At 47.1% G+C, this 19,713-nt stretch overlaps 1 protein-coding gene across 6 annotated transcripts in view; it reads right to left on the bottom strand.

The window, feature by feature from the left end:
* LOC142304199 (uncharacterized) overlaps positions 1 to 19,713 on the bottom strand; it is a 111,868-nt gene that overhangs the window by 45,064 nt on the left and 47,091 nt on the right. For 3 of the 6 annotated variants that reach the window (XM_075346356.1, XM_075346357.1, XM_075346358.1), the window contains 2 exons: positions 6,792 to 6,856; positions 3,478 to 3,526 (listed from right to left, as the gene is read on the bottom strand). In XM_075346356.1, coding sequence (XP_075202471.1) covers positions 3,478 to 3,526; positions 6,792 to 6,856 — 114 coding nt within the window. Of the gene's footprint in view, positions 1 to 3,477; positions 3,527 to 6,791; positions 6,857 to 16,875; positions 16,918 to 18,614; positions 18,711 to 19,713 lie in introns of all 6 variants that reach the window. The other 3 variants (XM_075346352.1, XM_075346353.1, XM_075346354.1) reach the window with 2 other exon arrangements.

The following is a 19,713-nucleotide window of genomic DNA, read 5'->3' as shown; positions in this document are numbered from 1 at the left end:
ACTGAACTCGATTCTGTACCCGCGAGACAAAATGTTTGTCACCCACCGGTCTTTGACCTGTGACATCCAAATGTCGGAAAAGCGGGAGAGCCTGCCCCCGACCGGAGATGCGGAGGGGGGGGGCTGGAAGTCATGAGGTAGCCGCTTTGGAAGCGGTTCCTCCATTTGCTTTCTTGGGGCGTGCGTGAGCCCGCCAGGAATCTGAGACTCTTTGCGTCCTCTGAGTCCCTTTGGACGAGGAGAATTGTGTCTTGCCCGAACCTCGAAAGGACTGAAACTTCTGCTGCCATTTTTTCTGCTGAGGTTTGCTTGATCTGGGCTGGGGTAAGGAAGAGTCTTTACCCTTGGACTGTTTAATGATGTCAGCCAATGGCTCGCCAAACAGTCTATCTCTAGATAAAGGCAGGCTGGTTAAACATTTTTTGGAACCAGCATCTGCTTTCCAGTCCTTTAACCACAAGGCTCTGCGCAAAACTACCGAATTGGCGGACGCCATTGAGGTGCGGCTGGTAGATTCTAGGACCGCATTGATAGCGTAAGACGCAAACGCAGACATCTGCGAGGTAAGGGACGCCACTTGCGGCACCGCTGGATGTATGATAGCATCCACTTTTGCTAAACCAGCTGAAATAGCTTGGAGTGCCCATACGGCTGCGAATGCTGGAGCAAACGACGCGCCGATAGCTTCATAGACAGATTTTAACCAAAGGTCCATCTGTCTGTCATTGGCATCCTTAAGTGAAGCGCCATCCTCCACTGCAACTATGGATCTAGCTGCAAGTTTGGAAATCGGGGGGTCTACTTTTGGACACTTTTGGCGCTTGACCACATCAGGGGGGAAAGGAAAACGTGTATCCTTAGAACGTTTAGAGAAACGCCTTTCTGGATGAGCGTCGTGTTTCTGGATTGACTCTCTGAAGTCAGAGTGATCCAAGAAAGCACTCAATTTACGCTTGGGATAGAGGAAACGAAACTTCTCCTGCTCTGCAGCTGCCTCCTCTGCAGAAGGAGCTGGGGGAGAAATATCCAACAGTCTATTGATGGCTGAGATAAGATCGTTTACCATGGCGTCCCCATCCGGGGTATCCAGATTGAGAGGGGTTCCAGGATAAGACTCCTGATCACTCTCTTCAGACGCATCACAGGGCGACTGATTGCGCTGAGACCCTGAGCAGTGTGACGACGTTGAGGGTCTTTCCCAGCGAGCTCGCTTAGGGTGGCTGGGGCTATCATCTGAGTCATAATACTCAGCCTGGGAAGCCGGGGACCCCCTTGCAGTCTGGATTAATTCCAACTGAGGGGGATTAGAGGACAGAGACCTCGCCGTGTCCATAGACTGAGCCCCAGGCATGGATTGCAAAGTTTCAAGGATTTTTGCCATAGTCACAGACATTCTATCAGCAAAAACTGCAAAGTCTGTCCCTGACACCGGGGCAGGACTTACAAGCGACTCAGCCTGGGTCACTACCTCTCCGGACTCCGGCTGGCGAAGCAGCACCGGATCTGAGCATTGCACACAATGGGGGTCTTTGGAACCTGCTGGTAGAGCAGCCCCACATGCAGCACACGCAGTGTACACAGCCCTAGCCTTGGCAGCCTTGCGTTTTGTGGATGACATGTTGCTGCCTCCTCAGAGCGATCTGGGGTATCCAGCCAGGAAGCGACCTCACAGTGCAAGAAATAAATAAATATATATATCTGGTGACACAGTACACCAATACACACTGAGGCACTAGAGGGGCCAGCTGAAATGCCGCTTACCGCCCGCTTAAGAGCGGGTGTGTGGTCTCCAAAAGCCCCCTAGTCCAGGTCTCCCAGAGCCTTGCGTCCTTCCTCTAGCCAGACTGCATGTAATGGCTGCCGGCGTCCTGGGAGAGGAGGGGGGGCGGGCCCCGGGCGTTCCTGACTAAGAGCGGGAAGCCTGCTTCCCTCTGTGCCTAGTGAGAGGGCTGGAGCATGTAAATCAGGCTCCAGCCCTCGTCGCTGCTGTGAAACAGCGTCTCTCCCCTACCCTGATTGACAGGGTGGGGGCGGGAACGAAGCGGAGCTAGGCCGCAAAAAACCGGGGACTAAATTTATAAACGCCGCCGCCGTAAAAGCGCGGTCGGCGTGTCCCCGGCGCACTACAAGTCACAGCAGCGCCGCCGGTCCAGTGGGGGTCGGCGCTGCGTTCCCACAACACAAAAGTCCCCCAGTAAACTGCAGGAACACCAACTCAATCGTTACGGTCCCCGGCGCACTACAACACCCAGCCAGCCCGGAGTGTGTCTGTGCCTGCCGGGGACACAGAGTACCTGTATGATGCAGGGCCTTGTCCCTGATTGTACTCCTGCTCCGTATCCATCAGGTGCTATGGGTCTGTGGATGGAGCCCGGCGTCAGAGCTTAGAGGCCGGCAGGATCCCACTTCCACAGAGCCCTACAAGGGGATGTGGAAGGAAAACAGCATGTGGGGCTCCAGCCCCTGTACCAGCAATAGGTACCTCAACCTTACAACACCATCCACGGGTGAGAAGGGAGCATGCTGGGGGCCCTATATGGGCCCTCTTTTCTTCCATCCGAAATAGTCAGCAGCTACTGCTGACTAAAATCTGTGGAGCTATGCGTGGATGTCTGACCTCCTTCGCACAAAGCTTGAAAACTGGAGAACCCGTGATACCACGGGGGGGTATAGCCAGAGGGGGAGGGGCCTTGCACTTTTTGGTGTAGTGCTTTGTGTGGCCTCCGGAGGGCAGTAGCTATACCCCAATCGTCTGGGTCTCCCAATAGAGCGCTGAAGAAAGATTTATTTATTTATATATATATATATATATATATATATATATATATATATATATATATATATATATATATATATATATATATATATATATATATATATATACATACATATTCACATGTTTCAGCTTGTGTCCTCAAGCCTTTCTCAAATAGTGTGTTACAAGCCGAAATGCGTCATTGTACTTGTGACGCCTAAGGCTGTGTGCACACGCTGCGTTTTGACGCTGCGTTTCTGGCCGCTAAGAACGCACAAAAACGCACCAGCGTCGAAAAACGCATGCATTTTAACCGCATTTTGGTGAGTTTTTGGCTGCGTTTTTCTGCGTTTTTGATCTCTGCATTTTTCCAATGCATTGCATGGGGGGAAAACGCAGAAAAACGCAGGAAAGAATTGACATCTCCATTTTTTTTTAAGCTCAAAAACGCAGCTTAAAAAAAAAAGTTGTGTGCGGACAGCAAAAATGAAAACTCTGGCTGGGGAAGCAAAGTCATGCCGTTTTGAGGCCAAAAACGCACCCGAAAAACGCACAAAACGCCGCGGAAAAGCGCACTGTGTGCACATAGCCTAAATTTGAGAAAATGAAAATAAACCTTCACAGAAGGTAAAACAATGCGAGTGCCGATCTTATCCAGCAAGTGAGATAAGCAAGTGAGAAAAGCCGGACACTTTAACATTTCATACAGCAATGTCAGTTACCTGTGCTCTCCCCAGCATCCCCTCCATTTTCGGTAGTGGGTCGTTTTTCCTGCAAAATGAAAAGAAAACATATATTTTTGATACTTCTATAGAAGAACACCTTGTATAGTGCAGACTAAACCCAGTATAGGTTTATACCATTTATTTGTTGGCTTACTTCATTTAATTTTTTTTTGTTTTATTTAAAGTTTTATAAGAACAATAAAGTATAAAGCGAAACGAAAACAAAAAAAAAGCAAACCAAAAAAAAACAAAAAACAAAAACGGAAATTTGAACGGCTCTGGAAAGGGTTAAAGATGTTTGTTTAATAAGCAGCACACATCTAGTGGGGGAGCTGAACACGAAGGCTGGGGCCACACAGGAGACTACTGCGATCCTCGCATGACACTCTGTTCACGCTGGCAGCACAACAGGAGCCAAGTGTCATGCGAGTGTCCCTGCAACCGAGGTCCGATCATGCAATTGGACCTAAGCTGCGGGGGGCGGGTCGGCTCTGAGGAAGGACGGGCCGACCGAGGAGGGGAGGGAGGGATTTATCTCCCTCTCTCCTCCATAGCCGGCTATTGCCATTCTCACCCTGCACTCGCGGTACACCGGTGTACTGCAAGTGCAGTGCGATTTTTCTCTCGCCCCATAGACTTGAATGTGAGAGAAACAAGGATCGCATTACACCCACAGCATGCTGCGATTGTTTTCTTGGTCCGATTAGGTGTCAACGTTGAGTGGGGGCACCACGGCGTAACGTACTAGGGTGCCGACCCCCACAGATAGGAAGGGGGAGAATAGGGAAGGTGCCCAAGGACTCTCCTCTGACTATAAACTATGCACCAGTGGATTGATTTTTTTAACCTGCACTTTAGTTGAATAGTTTGTTTTGAATAAAATTTATAAATTTTTTTAAAAAAAAGGGGTCTCTTTGCTTGGTATAAATGTCGCCTAACGAGCAAAGCTTGCTGTAAATTTGTAACTCTGTTTACAAGAAAGCCTTGCTGTACGAGCAAAATACTCACCGCACACACTTCCGGTTCCGTACATCCACCGCGCTCTAACCGGCTCTTGCAGTCCACACAAGCACACACAAGCACGCACACACACATATATGCTCACCTTACCTTCCGTTCCCTCGCCGGCTTCCTGGAACTTGCATTTATCGGATAACCAAGGCGACCAATGCGGGACCTTCAGCTCCCAGCGCGCTGACGTCAAAGGAAGGAGCTGCTTGCCTCTGATTGGCCAGCACGCTGCCTTTGAGTAGCGCCTGACAGGGGAAGGTCCTCCACAGGATGTGTATCCATCGCGACGAGGGAGGAACTTCCCCTGTCAGGCGCTACTCAAAAGGCAGTGCGCTGGCCAATTAGAGGCAAGCAGCTCCTGCCTTTGACGTCAGCACGCTGAGTGCGGAAGGTCCGACATCGGTCGCCTTGGTTACCCGATACACGTCTTCTACGGGCGAACCGCAAGTTCCAGGAGACCGGTGAGGGAACGGAAGGTAAGGTGAGCATAATCTGTGTTTGTGCGCGCGCGTGTTTCTACGTGTTTGTGCATGTGTGGAATGGCACAATAGAGGACCAGGATGGGACATTTAACAAGTTGTGGAACGAATCGTCTGCATTGCAATGATTTCCTATGGGAAATCTTGCTTTCCTGAACAAGTAACTTGGCTAACAAGCACAGTCCCAGAACGGATTGTTCTCGTTAACCAAGGTTCCAGTGTACAGTGATACATTGTATCCAACTACCAAGGCAGGAGAGGATCTGTTCGGCCTAAGACACACGGCATGAAAATCATCGCATTCCACTCGGACCAATATTAGCCTGTGTGTCAGCGCACATGAGCGATTATTTTCTCAGCCCTAATCGGACCAGTCAACGTTGAGTGGGGGCACCACGGCGTGACGTACTAGGGTGCCGACCTCCACAGATAGGAAGGTGGAGAATAGGGAAGGTGCCCAAGGACTCTCCTCCGACCATAAACTATGCACCAATGGATTGATTTTTTTTAACCTGCACTTTTGTTGAATAGTTTGTTTTGAATAAAATTTATACATTTTTTTTAAAAAAAAAGGGTCTCTTTGCTTGGTATAAATTGTTTATTATACCCCTGTCGAAAAGAGAATAATCTTTGAGGTTTCGTTCGTTAGGCGAAATACTAGCTAACTGGGTTACTCGTTAAAGGGAACCTGTCAGCAGAAATTTCGCCCAAAACCTAAAAGATTCCCCCTCTGCAGCTCCTGGGCTGCATTCTAGAAAGGTCCCTTTTATTATTGTGCCCCATGTGAGACCAAAATAAAGACTTTATAAAGTGGTACCTTTTTGTATTCAGATACTGTAAATGGGACACGGGGGCGGGCTCTCTGCCATCCGTTATTCTGCCCCCTGGTGTTGTATGCCGCCCCCATCGCTCCTTTCCATAGCTGATGCACCGCCCACTGCTCCAGCCATCCCCGCGCATGCCCAGTGCCAGTCTCACGGGACTGAGCAGTGTGACCGCTGGTGACGTGTGCGCAGACAAGTGATTATGGGCGGGGCTGTGATTTGTTATCAGCAAGTACCCGCCCATAATCTCGTGAGCGCGCAAACCTCACCAGCGGTCACACTGTGCTCAGTGTAGATGCTAGACTATATGGGCTGCTTCCAGGGATGACGTCCCTTTTGTCACGTGATAGTATTTTGAACACACCCCTATCACGTGACAAAAGGGACATCATCCCTGGAAGCAGCCCATACAGTCTAGCATCTACACTGAGCACAGTGTGACCGCTGGTGAGGTTTGCGCGCTCACGAGATTATGGGCGGTACTTGCTGATAACAATCACAGCCCCGCCCATAATCACTTGTCTGCGCACACGTCACCAGCGGTCACACTGCTCAGTCCAGTGAGACTGGCACTGGGCATGCGCGGGGATGGCTGGAGCAGTGCATCAGCTATGGAAAGGAGCGATGGGGGCAACATACAACACCAGGGGGCAGAATAACGGACGGCAGAGAGCCCACCCCCGTGTCACATTTACAGTATCTGAATACAAAAAGGTACCACTTTATAAAGTCTTTATTTTGGTCTCACATGGGGCACAATAATAACAGGGACCTTTCTAGAATGCAGCCCAGGAGCTGCACAGGGGGAATCTTTTAGGTTTTGGGCGAAATTTCTGCTGATAGGTGGTTCCCTTTAAGCGAGGTTCCACTGTATATAGGATTATCTACACTGGATAAAAAAGTGACAACACCTGGGAGTAGTGTAGTCCTAGAAGTCATCTATATACCCTACACATTCCTGGAACGAGGACCGGCCCCAGCAGCGCCCCATACTCACTTTTTTGGCCACTGCATTCGCCGGCTGGCTGACACCTTGCGGTTCTGGCTGCTGTGGATTCTTTGCTGTATAAAATCAATAGAAAAAGATATATCTATACAGGATACAAAACATACATCAAAGAGGTTGTAACCCCTGCGCTATCATTCACCTGTCAAAGACGTAGAATAATGTTTGACCCTAAATTCAAAAGTTTATTATATTACTGGAGTCTCATCTGGTATTTAAAAAAAAAATGAAAAGTGGGGCTGACGACGACCTAAGTCACTGCTTTCCAGCTATACAGACCTAAGCAATTTGGTCATTTTTGTTAATAAAATTTTTAAATAAAATATTTGCGCACTGTATAATCAATATGTTCTTTAACCCCTCAGTCTTCAGGCCATGAAATACTTCACAGAAAGCCTTCATCAGGAAACTACTTATTGACTTAATCAAGATTGTGTGCTTTTTTTGCATTGCACTATGCGCACTATGAAGCCGGGTGTACGCGTCCTGGCTTCAAACTGAAGTAGTGCAGATAACCGAAACTCCGGGGTCATGCGCACTGGGCTGAAATCCAGCGTCGAGCAGCGATGGCAGCGGAGAGGTGAGTGAGATCATCCTCTGATGCTGTGCATTCATTAGCATGCTATCTCACCCAAAGGAGCGTACAAAGATGCTAATGGAGGCAAACAGCCAGGGCAACTAGCGCCCTTGGGACTATTCCCCTCGCTCATTAGCATACGATAAAGGATCTTTAGAAATACTTTTTCCAAAGCTCTCTTTATCTATGCTAGTGTATACAGGGACTGTTAGGCAGGGATTAGTAATATGCACCCAGAACTGCTTGTGGTTCTGGGTGCATATTGCACCTGACAGGTTCCCTTTAATGCGTTCCATGATAGATTCCCCCTTAATATCAAAGACAGGTGGGAGGAAGATGTTGGTAAATTTTTGGATGATCAGTTGGACTCTATTTTGCATTCAGTGCCCAGTCTATACTATATACTAAAAACCCAAGAAATACAGCACGCCCACGATCCTACACAAAGTTGCGGTAAGGAGTGACGCGTGCTGCCCCCGCTGTAATTTACCTGATGCCCACCTCATGCATATGTTTTGGGAGTGTACTAGGCTTGGACAATTTTAGAACAAGGTTTTAGATATATTAGCAAGGGGGTATGGAACAAGATTGACCCCTGATCCAAAGATCTGTTTGTTGGGTATTATACCAGATACTACTGAAGAGGACTCACTTGTGATCGGTATGGCTAGACTTCTGTATATAGGACGTCAAACTATTGCCTCACATTGGAAGCGGTCTGCCCCCCTCCCCTGACGGTGGCGGAGTTTATTAATAGTCAATAGGCCATCTCCAGCCTTCTAGTACTTTCTTTTAATATACACTCCTATCAGAAAATGTTATCAAATCTGGAGCCCTCGGCTCAATACCCCGGAACTGCCATCCCAAGGTTTACTACTAGAGAACCTGTTTCCTATGATTCGTTGATTACCCTTATATTCCTCATTAGTTCCCTCTGTTTTCCTACCTTACAACGAGGTTTCATGACTATGTTCATTGCTCCTTACTCATACAACCGAGTATTAAGTGCCTGAAAGTTTTTAGTTCCATGCTGTGAAAGTTTTATTATTCTACACACGTCAGACCCTAAAAGGGCCCACGGTAACATACCGTATTTTTCGCTTTATAAGACGCACTTTTGTTCCCCCAAATTTTGGGGGAAAGTAGGGGGTGTGTCTTAGAATCCGAATATACAGGGGGTATATTATATATATATACATATATATATATACATATATATATATATATATATATATATATATATATATATATATATATATATATATATATATATATATATATATATATATATATATATATATATATACATATATACATACACACACACATACGCATACACATACACACACACTACAGAGTCCAGGGGAGGTGGGGGCAGCTCTGGAGCGGTGCTGGGGCAGGTGAAAGCTGCGGGCAGCAGCGTTTGATCTCCTGCTCCCGCTCATATAATATGCACAGCCGCTGTCCATCACCATGGTGCTGAAACCGCACCGCGGCAATGGGCTGGGGCAGCGTGCATATTATATCTGCCTGCGCCCTCCTTTGATGACACATGCCCCCCCCCTGTGTTAGATATGGCCCCCATGCTGCTGCCCATAGCAAAATAAAAAACACTCTTTACTCACCTCCTCCAGCGCTGATCTCCCCAGTCTCCCTCCTGCTGCTGTGATCATGCACACAGAGATGTCACTCTGCTATGCCGATCACATGACCAGCCGAGAACCAGGAAATGCAGGAAGCCGGAGCTCAACCCCAAGGAGGGAGTCACGAGACAGGACAGTGCTGGAGAAGGTTTATTTTACTAAAAGCAGCAGCATGGGTGCGATATCTAACACAGGGTGCTGTGTGCCAGCCACAGGGGGGGGCCCCATGTGCCAGCTACAGGGGGGGGGCCGTGTGCCAGCCACAGGGGGGGGGGCCGTGTGCCAGCCACAGGGGGGGGGGCCGTGTGCCAGCCACAGGGGGGGGGCCGTGTGCCAGCCACAGGGGGGGGCCGTGTGCCAGCCACAGGGGGGGGGGCCGTGTGCCAGCCACAGGGGGGGGGCCGTGTGCCAGCCACAGGGGGGGCCGTGTGCCAGCCACAGGGGGGGCCGTGTGCCAGCCACAGGGGGGGGCCGTGTGCCAGCCACAGGGGGGGGGCCGTGTGCCAGCCACAGGGGAGGGGCCGTGTGCCAGCCACAGGGGAGGGGCCGTGTGACAGCCACAGGGGAGGGGCCGTGTGCCAGCCACAGGGGAGGGGCCGTGTGCCAGCCACAGGGGGGGCCCGTCACATGGTCAGGCCTAAAAGAACTGCCCACTTCACACTGAGCAAAGACCTGGAGAGAGGAGCTGGAGCCATAAATAGGAGCAAGAATGGCGCCAATGAGTATCTGAGGGCATGGAAGGATCGCTTTAGAGAGATTATTCAGCTACAGCGAGTGTAGGGAAAGAAGAAAAAAAAAAAAACGATTTTGTGATAATCCCTTTAAGAAAGGTTTTGGATTGGGACTTATAATTAATGATGTCCTCAATACTCAGAAATACAGGTAGATACTTGTCAATCACGCAATAATGTCGGGGAGGCGATTGATTGGCTCCAAATTTATTCTGCAGCCAGAAGACGACCCCAAACAGAGTACAGCCAATGTCATTAACAACTATCTTCAGTGTAAAGAAGAACATGGAGTCCTGGAGGTGATGATTCGGCCCCCGCAGAGCCCTGATATCATCATCAGTCTGTGTGGGATTATGAGGAGACAGAAGGATCCGCACAGGAGACATCCACAGAAGATCGGTGGTCGGTTCTCAGAGATGTTTGGAACAACCTGACTTTCCGTAAAAAATGGTGATGTTCGAAGGCAAAGGGCGATCACCAAACATTGATTTGCATTTCTTTTTTGTTCATTTTGCATTTTGTTAACTCATCAAAACACATATACATATATATATATATATATATATATATATATATATATATATATATATATATATATATATATATATATATATATATATATATATATATATATATATATATATATATATATATATATAAAAACAAATTACTAACTCTGCTGTGTATATCGGCATAATGCAGGTGAAATGGGATTGTATTGCAAAAAGTCCAACTGGTTCCAGCTTTTTTCAGTACCTTGTAAGTTACAATGCGACCCTATTCACTTTAAGCTACAATCTAGCAGCTGCATAGAGCAGTTTTGGGCAACACGATCAAAATCGCCAACTTAAAAGGGAATCAGTCACCAGGTTTTTGCTTCCTCATCTGAGAGCAGCATAATGTAGAGACAGAGACCCTGATTCCAGCAATGTGTCACTTACTGAGTGGTTTGCTGTCATTTTGATAAAATCAATGTTTTCGCTGCTGCAGATATAGCAGTTATACAGAGCTCATGAATATGCTGGACTACCTGCAGCACGCCAAGTAGTCCTGTAATGATAATGTCCAGCTGATTAATCAGTGATTTTATCAAAACTACACTAAGCAGCCCAGTAAGTGACACATCGCTGGAATCAGGATCTCTGCCCCTACGTTATGTTGCGCTCAGATTAGGTGGCAAAAATCTGTTGAAAGATTCCTTTTAATATGAAAGAAAAGGCTTTTGAAGCACAGAGATGTCATCAATTGGGCCCAAAACCAATTGCGAGAAAGGAGAAGGAGACCAACCATTGCTGAACAGCTGATTTCTATATGACACAAGAATTTGGAGATATAAAGGTCTTCTATAAAGCCCAGAACTGAAGCACTCAGCGTGATCATGTATAACATGAAAACCATGTAATATTGTATTTATATAACATCTGTCTGCTGATTCTTTACTGTTCCAGCAGACAATGAATAATATGTACAGGCTATTGCTCAAGTTTCGAGGTTAACAAAAGATCCAACCATGTATAATGAAAAGTTCTACAAATTGTGTGCCAATTCATCAAGGTCTCTGCTTGTCGTATGTAAATCATCTACTGCTTGTACTGAAGAGATAGAAAGCCTGTCCTGACCATGTCTGATTGACACCGACGCACAGTTCAGTAAGACAACAGACCAGCATTTTGGTTCTCATATTAAAAATGACCCTGTCAGGTGCAATATGCACCCAGAACTAGGAGCAGTTCTGGGTGCATATTGCTAATCCCTGCCTAACCGTCCCTGTATACACTAGCATAGATAGAGATCTATAGAAAAAGTATTTCTAAAGATCCTTTATGATATGCTAATGAGATCAGGGACTAGTCGCAAAGGCGTTCTTTCCAGCGACTAATACGCCCTCTGAGCATGTTAAAAAAAACTGTGGATATAAAAAGCGCATATAGGGTCTTACCATGATAACAATAGTAAAGGCCCTGTCACACAGAGATAAATCTGTGGCAGATCTGTGGTTGCAGTGAAATTGGGGACAATCAGTGCCAGGTTTGTGGCTGTGTACAAATGGAACAATATGTCCATCATTTCCCTGCAACCACAGATCTGCCAAAGATTTATCTCTGTGTGTGACAGGGCCTTAAGGGTTAATGAAAACCACTCACCTGGGGTGGTTGTGTGACACAGCCATATTAAAGCATGTATGAGCTGCTGCAGACTCCACGTGCCGAAGGCGGAAGAAAAAAAAACCAAAAAAAAAAAAACAAGGATTAAAAAGTGAAAAAAAACATCTGCGCTGCTGTGCCAATAAAGAGTTAATTCCACATAAAAGCAATGCAGGGTGGTTTATTCTACGCGTTTCGGAGATAACCCCTCTCCATCAGTTTTTGGTGGATTTCCTGATGGAGAGGTGTTATCTCCAAAACGCGTAGAATAAGCCACCCTGCATTGCTTTTATTTGGAACTCTTTATTGGCACAGCAGCGCGGACGTTTTACTACTTTTTATCCTTGTTTTTCTCTTAGTGTGTTAGCACACTCACAGTAGTGTGCTAACATGCAATTCAATGCCTATTGCCCGGCGTCATCGGCGGGGACGCACATACCTGTGTGCGTTGTCACCACTTCAGACACTGGTTTAGGCTCAGTGCACATGATCAGAAGTCCTGGCACTTTCGGTCATGCGCACTATGAAGCCAGGTGTATGCGTCCTGGCTTCAGAGAGGCCTAGTGCACATGACCAGATGTGCGGTGACTTCTGATCATGTACACGGAGCCTAAACAAGGCATATGAGGGGGTGACAACAGACACAGGTACGTGCGTCTATGCCGATGACGCTGGGCAATGGGTCCTTGTGGGTGTGCTTACATGCTAAGAGGGTGGACTAATCATGGGGAAATAATGCCATTACGACTAGTCCCTGCGCTCATTAGCATATCATAAAGGATCTTTAGAAATACACAGGTACATCTATAACCCTGCGTGCTGTATTTCAATGTGTCCTGCAGTATATCTCATCTGAACCCTCTATAATGGTACATCTATAACCCTGCATGCTGTAACTTTTGCTATGTCACCTTTACATTAAGTTTGATACTCACTGATGTATGACAAGTTTCCTCTTTGAAAATTATCTGTTGGTGGAAGGTGTGAGTGCAGTCTGGTGTCAGGCTGGATGTAAAATGTTCTGTTCCCTTTAAGTCACTAATTACTCCCTGGTGTGATTACCTTTTGTTAATTTCCCTTAACAAGCAGGCCTCCCACAATCCCCCTTGCTCTCCCTATATATTTGGGGCTTTCATAAGGGGTGCACACGTGCGGGGTGCTGCATGCGTGCCATCTATTGCCAAGTGCCAGTGTTGCTAAGTGCCTGGCAGTTATTTCAATGGCAGTTGGGCAGGAGGCAGGTAAACTAATCTTTGACATCGTCTTTTTAACCCATGACTATTATTCCTATCTCCATCATTCTATGTGCCTTTACTGTCCACTTTCACCGCCCTGTCCCCCCTCCATCCCCACTCATCCACATCAGTCCCTCTCTCCTCCCCTATCCGATGTACAGCTCCCAGGCTCTTTTCACCTATTTAATAAATCTCAATCCCTCATGCTCCAGGGTCTTACAAAAAAAGCCATGCCACTAGTTCAAAAACCATCTGATCTTTCTCCTTCTACTCCTACTTCTTTCAGGTGATATCTCTCCTAATCCCGGGCCACCCCATGCTAACTTTACCCCCTCCCCCACCTCCGATAGAAACCCTGCTAACCTTATTAACATTAGTTGTACACCATCACTTCCCTCTTAATTGTGCTCTCTGGAATCCACGGTCCGTATGTAACAAGCTTCCTTACATCCACAATCTCTTTCTCAATAACTCTCTCAACCTTCTAGCCCTCGCTGAAACCTGGATTCCAGATTCTGACACTACTTCCCCTGCTGCCATTTCACACGGTGGTTTACACTTTTCCCATTCACCAAGACCTGAAAACAGACATGGTGGTGGAGTCGGCTTACTCCTGTCTCCACAATGCACTTTCCAGGTCATCCCCCCAGCTCCATCACTCTCATTCCCATCCTTTTGAGTTCCACACCATCAGGCTCTTTCATCCCTTTTCCCTCAGAGTGGCGGTCATATACCGTCCACCTGGCTCACCCACCCAGTTTCTTGACCACTTTTCAGCCTAGTTGCCGCACTTCATGTCCTCAGAATTACCAACCCTTATCCTAGGAGACTTTAACATCCCCATAAACAGCCCCTCCTCCCCATCTGCATCCCAGCTTCTATCTCTCACAGCTTTCATCCACTGAGACACATGAAGATGGTAACACCCTTGACCTGGTCTTTATCCGCCTCTGCTCAATCTCTGACTTTAACAACTCACCTCTTCCCCTCTCTGACCACAATATCCTCTCCTTCAAGCTCACAAACCCTCGCCCACCCCAGCACACTCCCACGTATCACACATTGAGAAACCTACAGGCCATTGACTCTCAAACACTTACAGACTCTCTACACTCAACACTGTCCCCTATCTCCTCCCTTTACTGTCCTGATCTGGCTGTAAAGCACTACAATGACATACTCAGGAGTACACTAGACCAAGTAGCGCCCCTCACCTTCAGAAAGACCAAACACAGAGTAAAACAGCCCTGGCTCACATGCCAAACTCTATTTCTTCAGCGATGCTCCAGGAGTGCCGAACGCCTATGGAGGAAAAACCGCACACCAGAAAACTTCATCCACTACAAGTTAATGTTAAGGACCTACAACTCTTCCCTTCACCTCGCCAAACAGACCTACTTCACCACCCTTATCTCCTCACTAGCCAACAATCCAAAAAAGCTCTTCGACACCTTTCACTCCCTCCTCAGTCCCAAAGTACAGACCCCTATCACAGACCTTCATGCCGATGAACTGGCCATGTATTTCACAGAGAAAATTGAAAACATCCGCAGAGAGATCAGCTCCCAGCCACCAAGCGTTGTGAATCCCATCCCTCCCCTTATCCCATCCAGCTCACTTTCCACATTTGACCCAGTCACAGGAGGAGGAAGTCTCCAGGCTCCTATCCTCCTCTCGTCCTACCACTTGCCCTACTGATCCCTTCCCCTCACCTCTACTCCAGTCCCTCTCTCCGATTGTCACCACTCCCCTAACAAATCTTCAATCTCTCTCTTCTGGTATCTTCCCTTCCTCCCTCAAACACTATCATTACTCCATTATTAAAAAAAAACCTTCTCTTGATCCATCCTGCACAAGCAACTACAGACCAGTCTCCAATCTCCCCTTCATCTCCAAACTCTTGGAGCGCCTGGTCTACTCTCGTCTCACCCGCTACCTCTCCACTCACTCTTATAGATCCTTTACAGTCTGGCTTCCGCCCTTTACACTCAACAGAAACTGCCCTTGTCAAAGTGACCAATGACCTTTTGACAGCAAAACGTAACTGTGACCACTCTCTGCTTATTCTTCTTGACCTCTCTGCAGCCTTCAACACTGTTGACCACCATCTCCTTCTCTCTATGCTCCATTCTATCGGCCTAAAGGACACTGCTTTCCTGGTTCTCTTCCGACCTTTCTGGCCGTTTATTCAGTGTATCATTTGCTGGCTCCACATCTTCTTGTCACTGTTGGGGTCCCTCAAGGTTCAGTCCTCGGCCCTCTTCTTTTCTCCCTCTACACTGCCCCAATTGGAATGGCCATCAGCAGATTTGGCTTTCAATACCATCTTTATACTGATGACACACAGCTATACACCTCATCCCCTGAGCTCACCCCCGCTGTACTACAGAACACAAGCGACTGCCTGACTGCAGTTTGCAATGTCATGTCTGCTCTCTGAAACTTAACCTTTCAAAAACTGAACTTCTTTTTCCTCCGTCCTCCAACCTTCCTACACCTGACATCTCCCTCTCTGTGTGTGGCACAACGATAATTCCTAGGCAGCAAGCCCGCTGTCTGGGGGTTATACTTGACACTGATCTCTCCTTCACCTCCCACATACAATCTCTTGCCCGCTCCTGCCGCTTGCACCTCAAGAACATCTCTAGAATCCGCCCCTTTCTCACAATGGAAATGACAAAAACACTCACCGTGGCCCTGATCCACTCTCGCCTTGACTACTGTAACTCTCTATTAATAGGTCTCCCCCTAACTAGACTCTCTCCTCTACAGTCCATCCTTAATGCAGCAGCCAGGGTCACCTATCAGGCTAACCGCTACTCTGATGCCTCTGCTCTGTGCCAGTCATTGCACTGGCTGCCCATATATCATAGGATCCAATTCAAATTGCTTGTTCTCACCCACAATTCTCTCCACAGTGCGGCACCCCCCTACATCTCCACCCTCCTCTCTGTCTATCACCCCACCCACCTCTACGCTCTGCAAACGACTTTCGACTAACATCCACACTAATCCGAACCTCCCACTCCCCGATCCAAGACTTCTTCCGAGCTGCAGCAACCCTCTGGAACGCTCTACCCCAAGAAGTTAGGACAAATCACAACTTACTCAGTTTCAGGCGCACCCTAAAAACGCATCTTTTTAGGGCAGCCTATCACACTCCCTAATCAGATTAGTTTCACATAGTCCCTCTACAACTTCTCACAACATAACTCCACACCAAACTCCATGGCACCCAAATGCATCTCAAGGCGCTGGCCAACTGGTCCAGGAAACCATCCCCCATTTCGTGAGATGGCTGGATTGTCATTGTAAATAAGCACTTGTACCTTGCCCCTGCCCCCCCCCCCCCCATATCTCATTGTAGATTGTAAGCTCTCAAGAGCAGGGTTGTTTCTTTTCTTTTTTTTCCCCCTCTAAATATTGTATTTTCTGTAACTGTTACTTGTTTGTATATTATTCTCCTGAATTGTAAAGCGCTGCGGAATATGTTGGCGCTATAGATGATTATTATTAGAAATACTTTTTCTAAAGATCTCTTTATCTATGCTAGTGTATACAGGGACGGTTAGGCAGGGATTAGCAATATACACCCAGCACTGCTCGTGGCTCTTGCTGCATATTACACCTGACAGGTTCCCTTTAATGAAAAGGACAAAAGGCTGACAATGAATATCCAGATTCTCAGCATCCCAAAATACCCAACCCAACTTTATGGAGGCCAAAACAATGTATGGATCCTCACCTAATGCAGTGTGCGCTTGACGGTTTAGTTTTTTAGCAGCACCTGGAAATAGGAAACACAATCACTAGAAAAGACCCGAATTCTGAAAACCGGTGTAGCCAAATAAAGCTGCCAGTTGCCCGCATCAACCCAAGAATCTCCAGCAATGATACTGAAAACTCATCGAGTCCCGCCATCCCATGAGTAGCTATGGGATACTATGAGCAGCCAACGCTTTTCCCAATCGGCACTCCATGCTTTTTCAGTACCTAATGCTTTATTCATGTAGCATTAAGCACCAATACAGAAAGGAGACTCTCACGTTTATATTGGTTCATTCTTTTTTGAAAAGCTTTCTTCTTCTTCTTCATCTTGTTAGACATTTTTGAAACATCTGATAGAGTAAAAAAAAAAAAAGAACAGGGACATAGATGCCCATGAAAAATTGGAGCAGCCGCCAATACTAATGAATGAAGAAGAAATCCGACCATTGTGGTCCGGCTAATTTCTATATATCTCCAAACTCTTGTATCGTAAAGATCTTCTGAGCTGAATTGTCGTCATTTCTGACACACAGAAGGTCGGGATTCCCTGCCAAACTACTAGAGTCTTCTCTATTCACTTGTCAGGAAGATTGTCCCTAGTGTAAGTGTGTGGTCGTATAAATCGGAACGAGATAGCAACTCAGTGCACGGACCGGCCGGCGGCTCTCCCTTTCTCAGCTAGATAGCTTCATGTATTTCTATTCAGCCACCAGGCTCAGGGTCCAGAAAGTCGCCGGCCAGTCCATGCCCTGCGTTCCGATTTATACGCCCGTCTGACTGTGCCCCTCGGAGTAAGGAAAAAAAATAATGTCTTCAGGCCTACAAAATCTTACAAGATATGGGGTGGAATCTCAAGAGAACATAATGAAACAAAGACTTGTTGAGGGGGTGACTAAGATGGGTAGTTCCAGAGTCTTATTATGAATCCTATCACGTAAGAAACACAAGTTTAAGTACAGATTGCTTATGTTCAGGAAGGGTATAAATATATGGACACTCCAGAATTCTTTGGAGACTGTTGAAAAATCATATGACTAAGGGGTACTTCTCACATAGCGAGATCGCTGATGAGTCACAGGTTTTGTGACGTATCAGTGATCTCACTGTGTGTGACACTAAGCAGCGACCTGGCCCCTGCTGTGAAATCGCTGATCGTTACACACTGTTCTGGTTCATTTTTTGCTCGTTAGTCTCCTGCTGTGCAACACACTTCAGCGTGTTTGATGGCGGGAAACCAACGAGTACCGACTCTGTAAGCAGCGTATGCTGGTAACCAGGGTAAATATCGGGTAACTAAGCAAAGCGCTTTCCTTAGTAACCAGATGTGTACTTTGGTTACCAAGCGCAGAGTCGCTGGTGGCTGGAGAGATCTGTCTGATTGACAGCTCACCAGCGACCATGTAGCGACGCACCAGCGATCCTGACCAGGTCAAATCGTGGTCGGAATCGCTGGTACGTTGTTTAGTGAGACGGTACCCTTAGTCTTTGCCTTCGCCAGCTGCTGACAATATCAAAAACGTCTAAATTGAAGTTGCTCCTACACAAGGAATCAGTCTGTCTCAGGTTACTGAAGCTTGGCCATAATCAAACCACAATCTCCTCTACATCTTACAAGTCCTCAGATAAATTAGCCCAAACCCGAATCCGGATTTTTCTACTAACGCAATACTGTTTTGCATTATCCCCACACGTGCACCGTACACCGGAGATCCTTACCTTCGGAAGGTTTTGACTGACTGGCATTCATCTTCTGCTGCTGCTGAGGTTTTGCCGGACTGGCATTCATCTTCTGCTGCTGCTGAGGTTTATTCACTGAACCGGACAATGAAGAAAGAAAAGGAAGATTTTTGTGTACTCACCGTAAAATCTTTTTCTCTGAGCCTTTATTGGGCTCAGAGAAAGGCCAGATATATCTCAGTGTTGCCTTTTCAGGATTAGGTGTCCATAGCCAATTTTAGTTCGCATTGTATGGTATCCATTTATTGTGATCTCGTTAGAAGTGGATTTGGGGTACACACTGTAAAAGCTCTTTCTTGGAGCTTCAGTGGGGTATAAAAGTAAATCATGGCTATCCATTAGGAGGCGGATGTTAGGCAAGAAAAACAAAAAAACCATAACCTCCTCAGTAGTGTACACCCACCAACCGGAGGCAAGCCGATCAGTTAGTGTGAAAGCAGCAGGTGTAGAAACCTGAAATAAAATTCAGAATGGCCCAACAGAGGTAATTAAGGACAGATGCTGTGTCCTCAAATGAAGGCTATGAGAAAGATTTTACGGTGAGTACCCAAAATCTTCTTTTCTCTATCGCTTCATTGGAGGACACAGTAATCCATGGGACGTTCAAAATCAGTCCCAAAGGGTGGGAATAGGAAGGATGTACAGAGGTGGTTCTCATAGGAACCCAGAATTTGGAGAGGCAGATGAAGAGAACCAGCAGACAGCGTAGGGAGCTGCTAACAGAGGCCTAATCATTAAAGGGAACCTGTCATCAGAAATTTAGCTATAAAGCTAAAAGTTCCCCCCTCTGCAGCTCCTGGGCTGCATTCTAGGAAGCTTCCTATAGTTCTTGTGGCTACTTTTATACCAAAATAAACACTTTGTAAACTTGTACCTTTTCTTATGCAAATTTCGTAAATCTTCCATGGGGGCGGGCTGCCTGGGGTCCGTTGCTGTCATCCTGCCGATGTACGCCGCCCCCAAATGCTGAATTTCAAAGCTCAGGACGCCGCCCCTGGGTGCCCGTGGTCCCGCGCATGCGCTGTTCCACTGTAGCGGTGCCGTGCACTGTGTGCACGTGTGACCGCTGGTGATGCGC

Source organism: Anomaloglossus baeobatrachus, chromosome 4 (genome assembly GCF_048569485.1).
Source record: "Anomaloglossus baeobatrachus isolate aAnoBae1 chromosome 4, aAnoBae1.hap1, whole genome shotgun sequence".
Taxonomy (NCBI): Eukaryota; Metazoa; Chordata; class Amphibia; order Anura; family Aromobatidae; genus Anomaloglossus; species Anomaloglossus baeobatrachus.
Note: the sequence above shows the minus strand (reverse complement) of the source record. Positions and strands in the feature narration are given on the sequence as shown.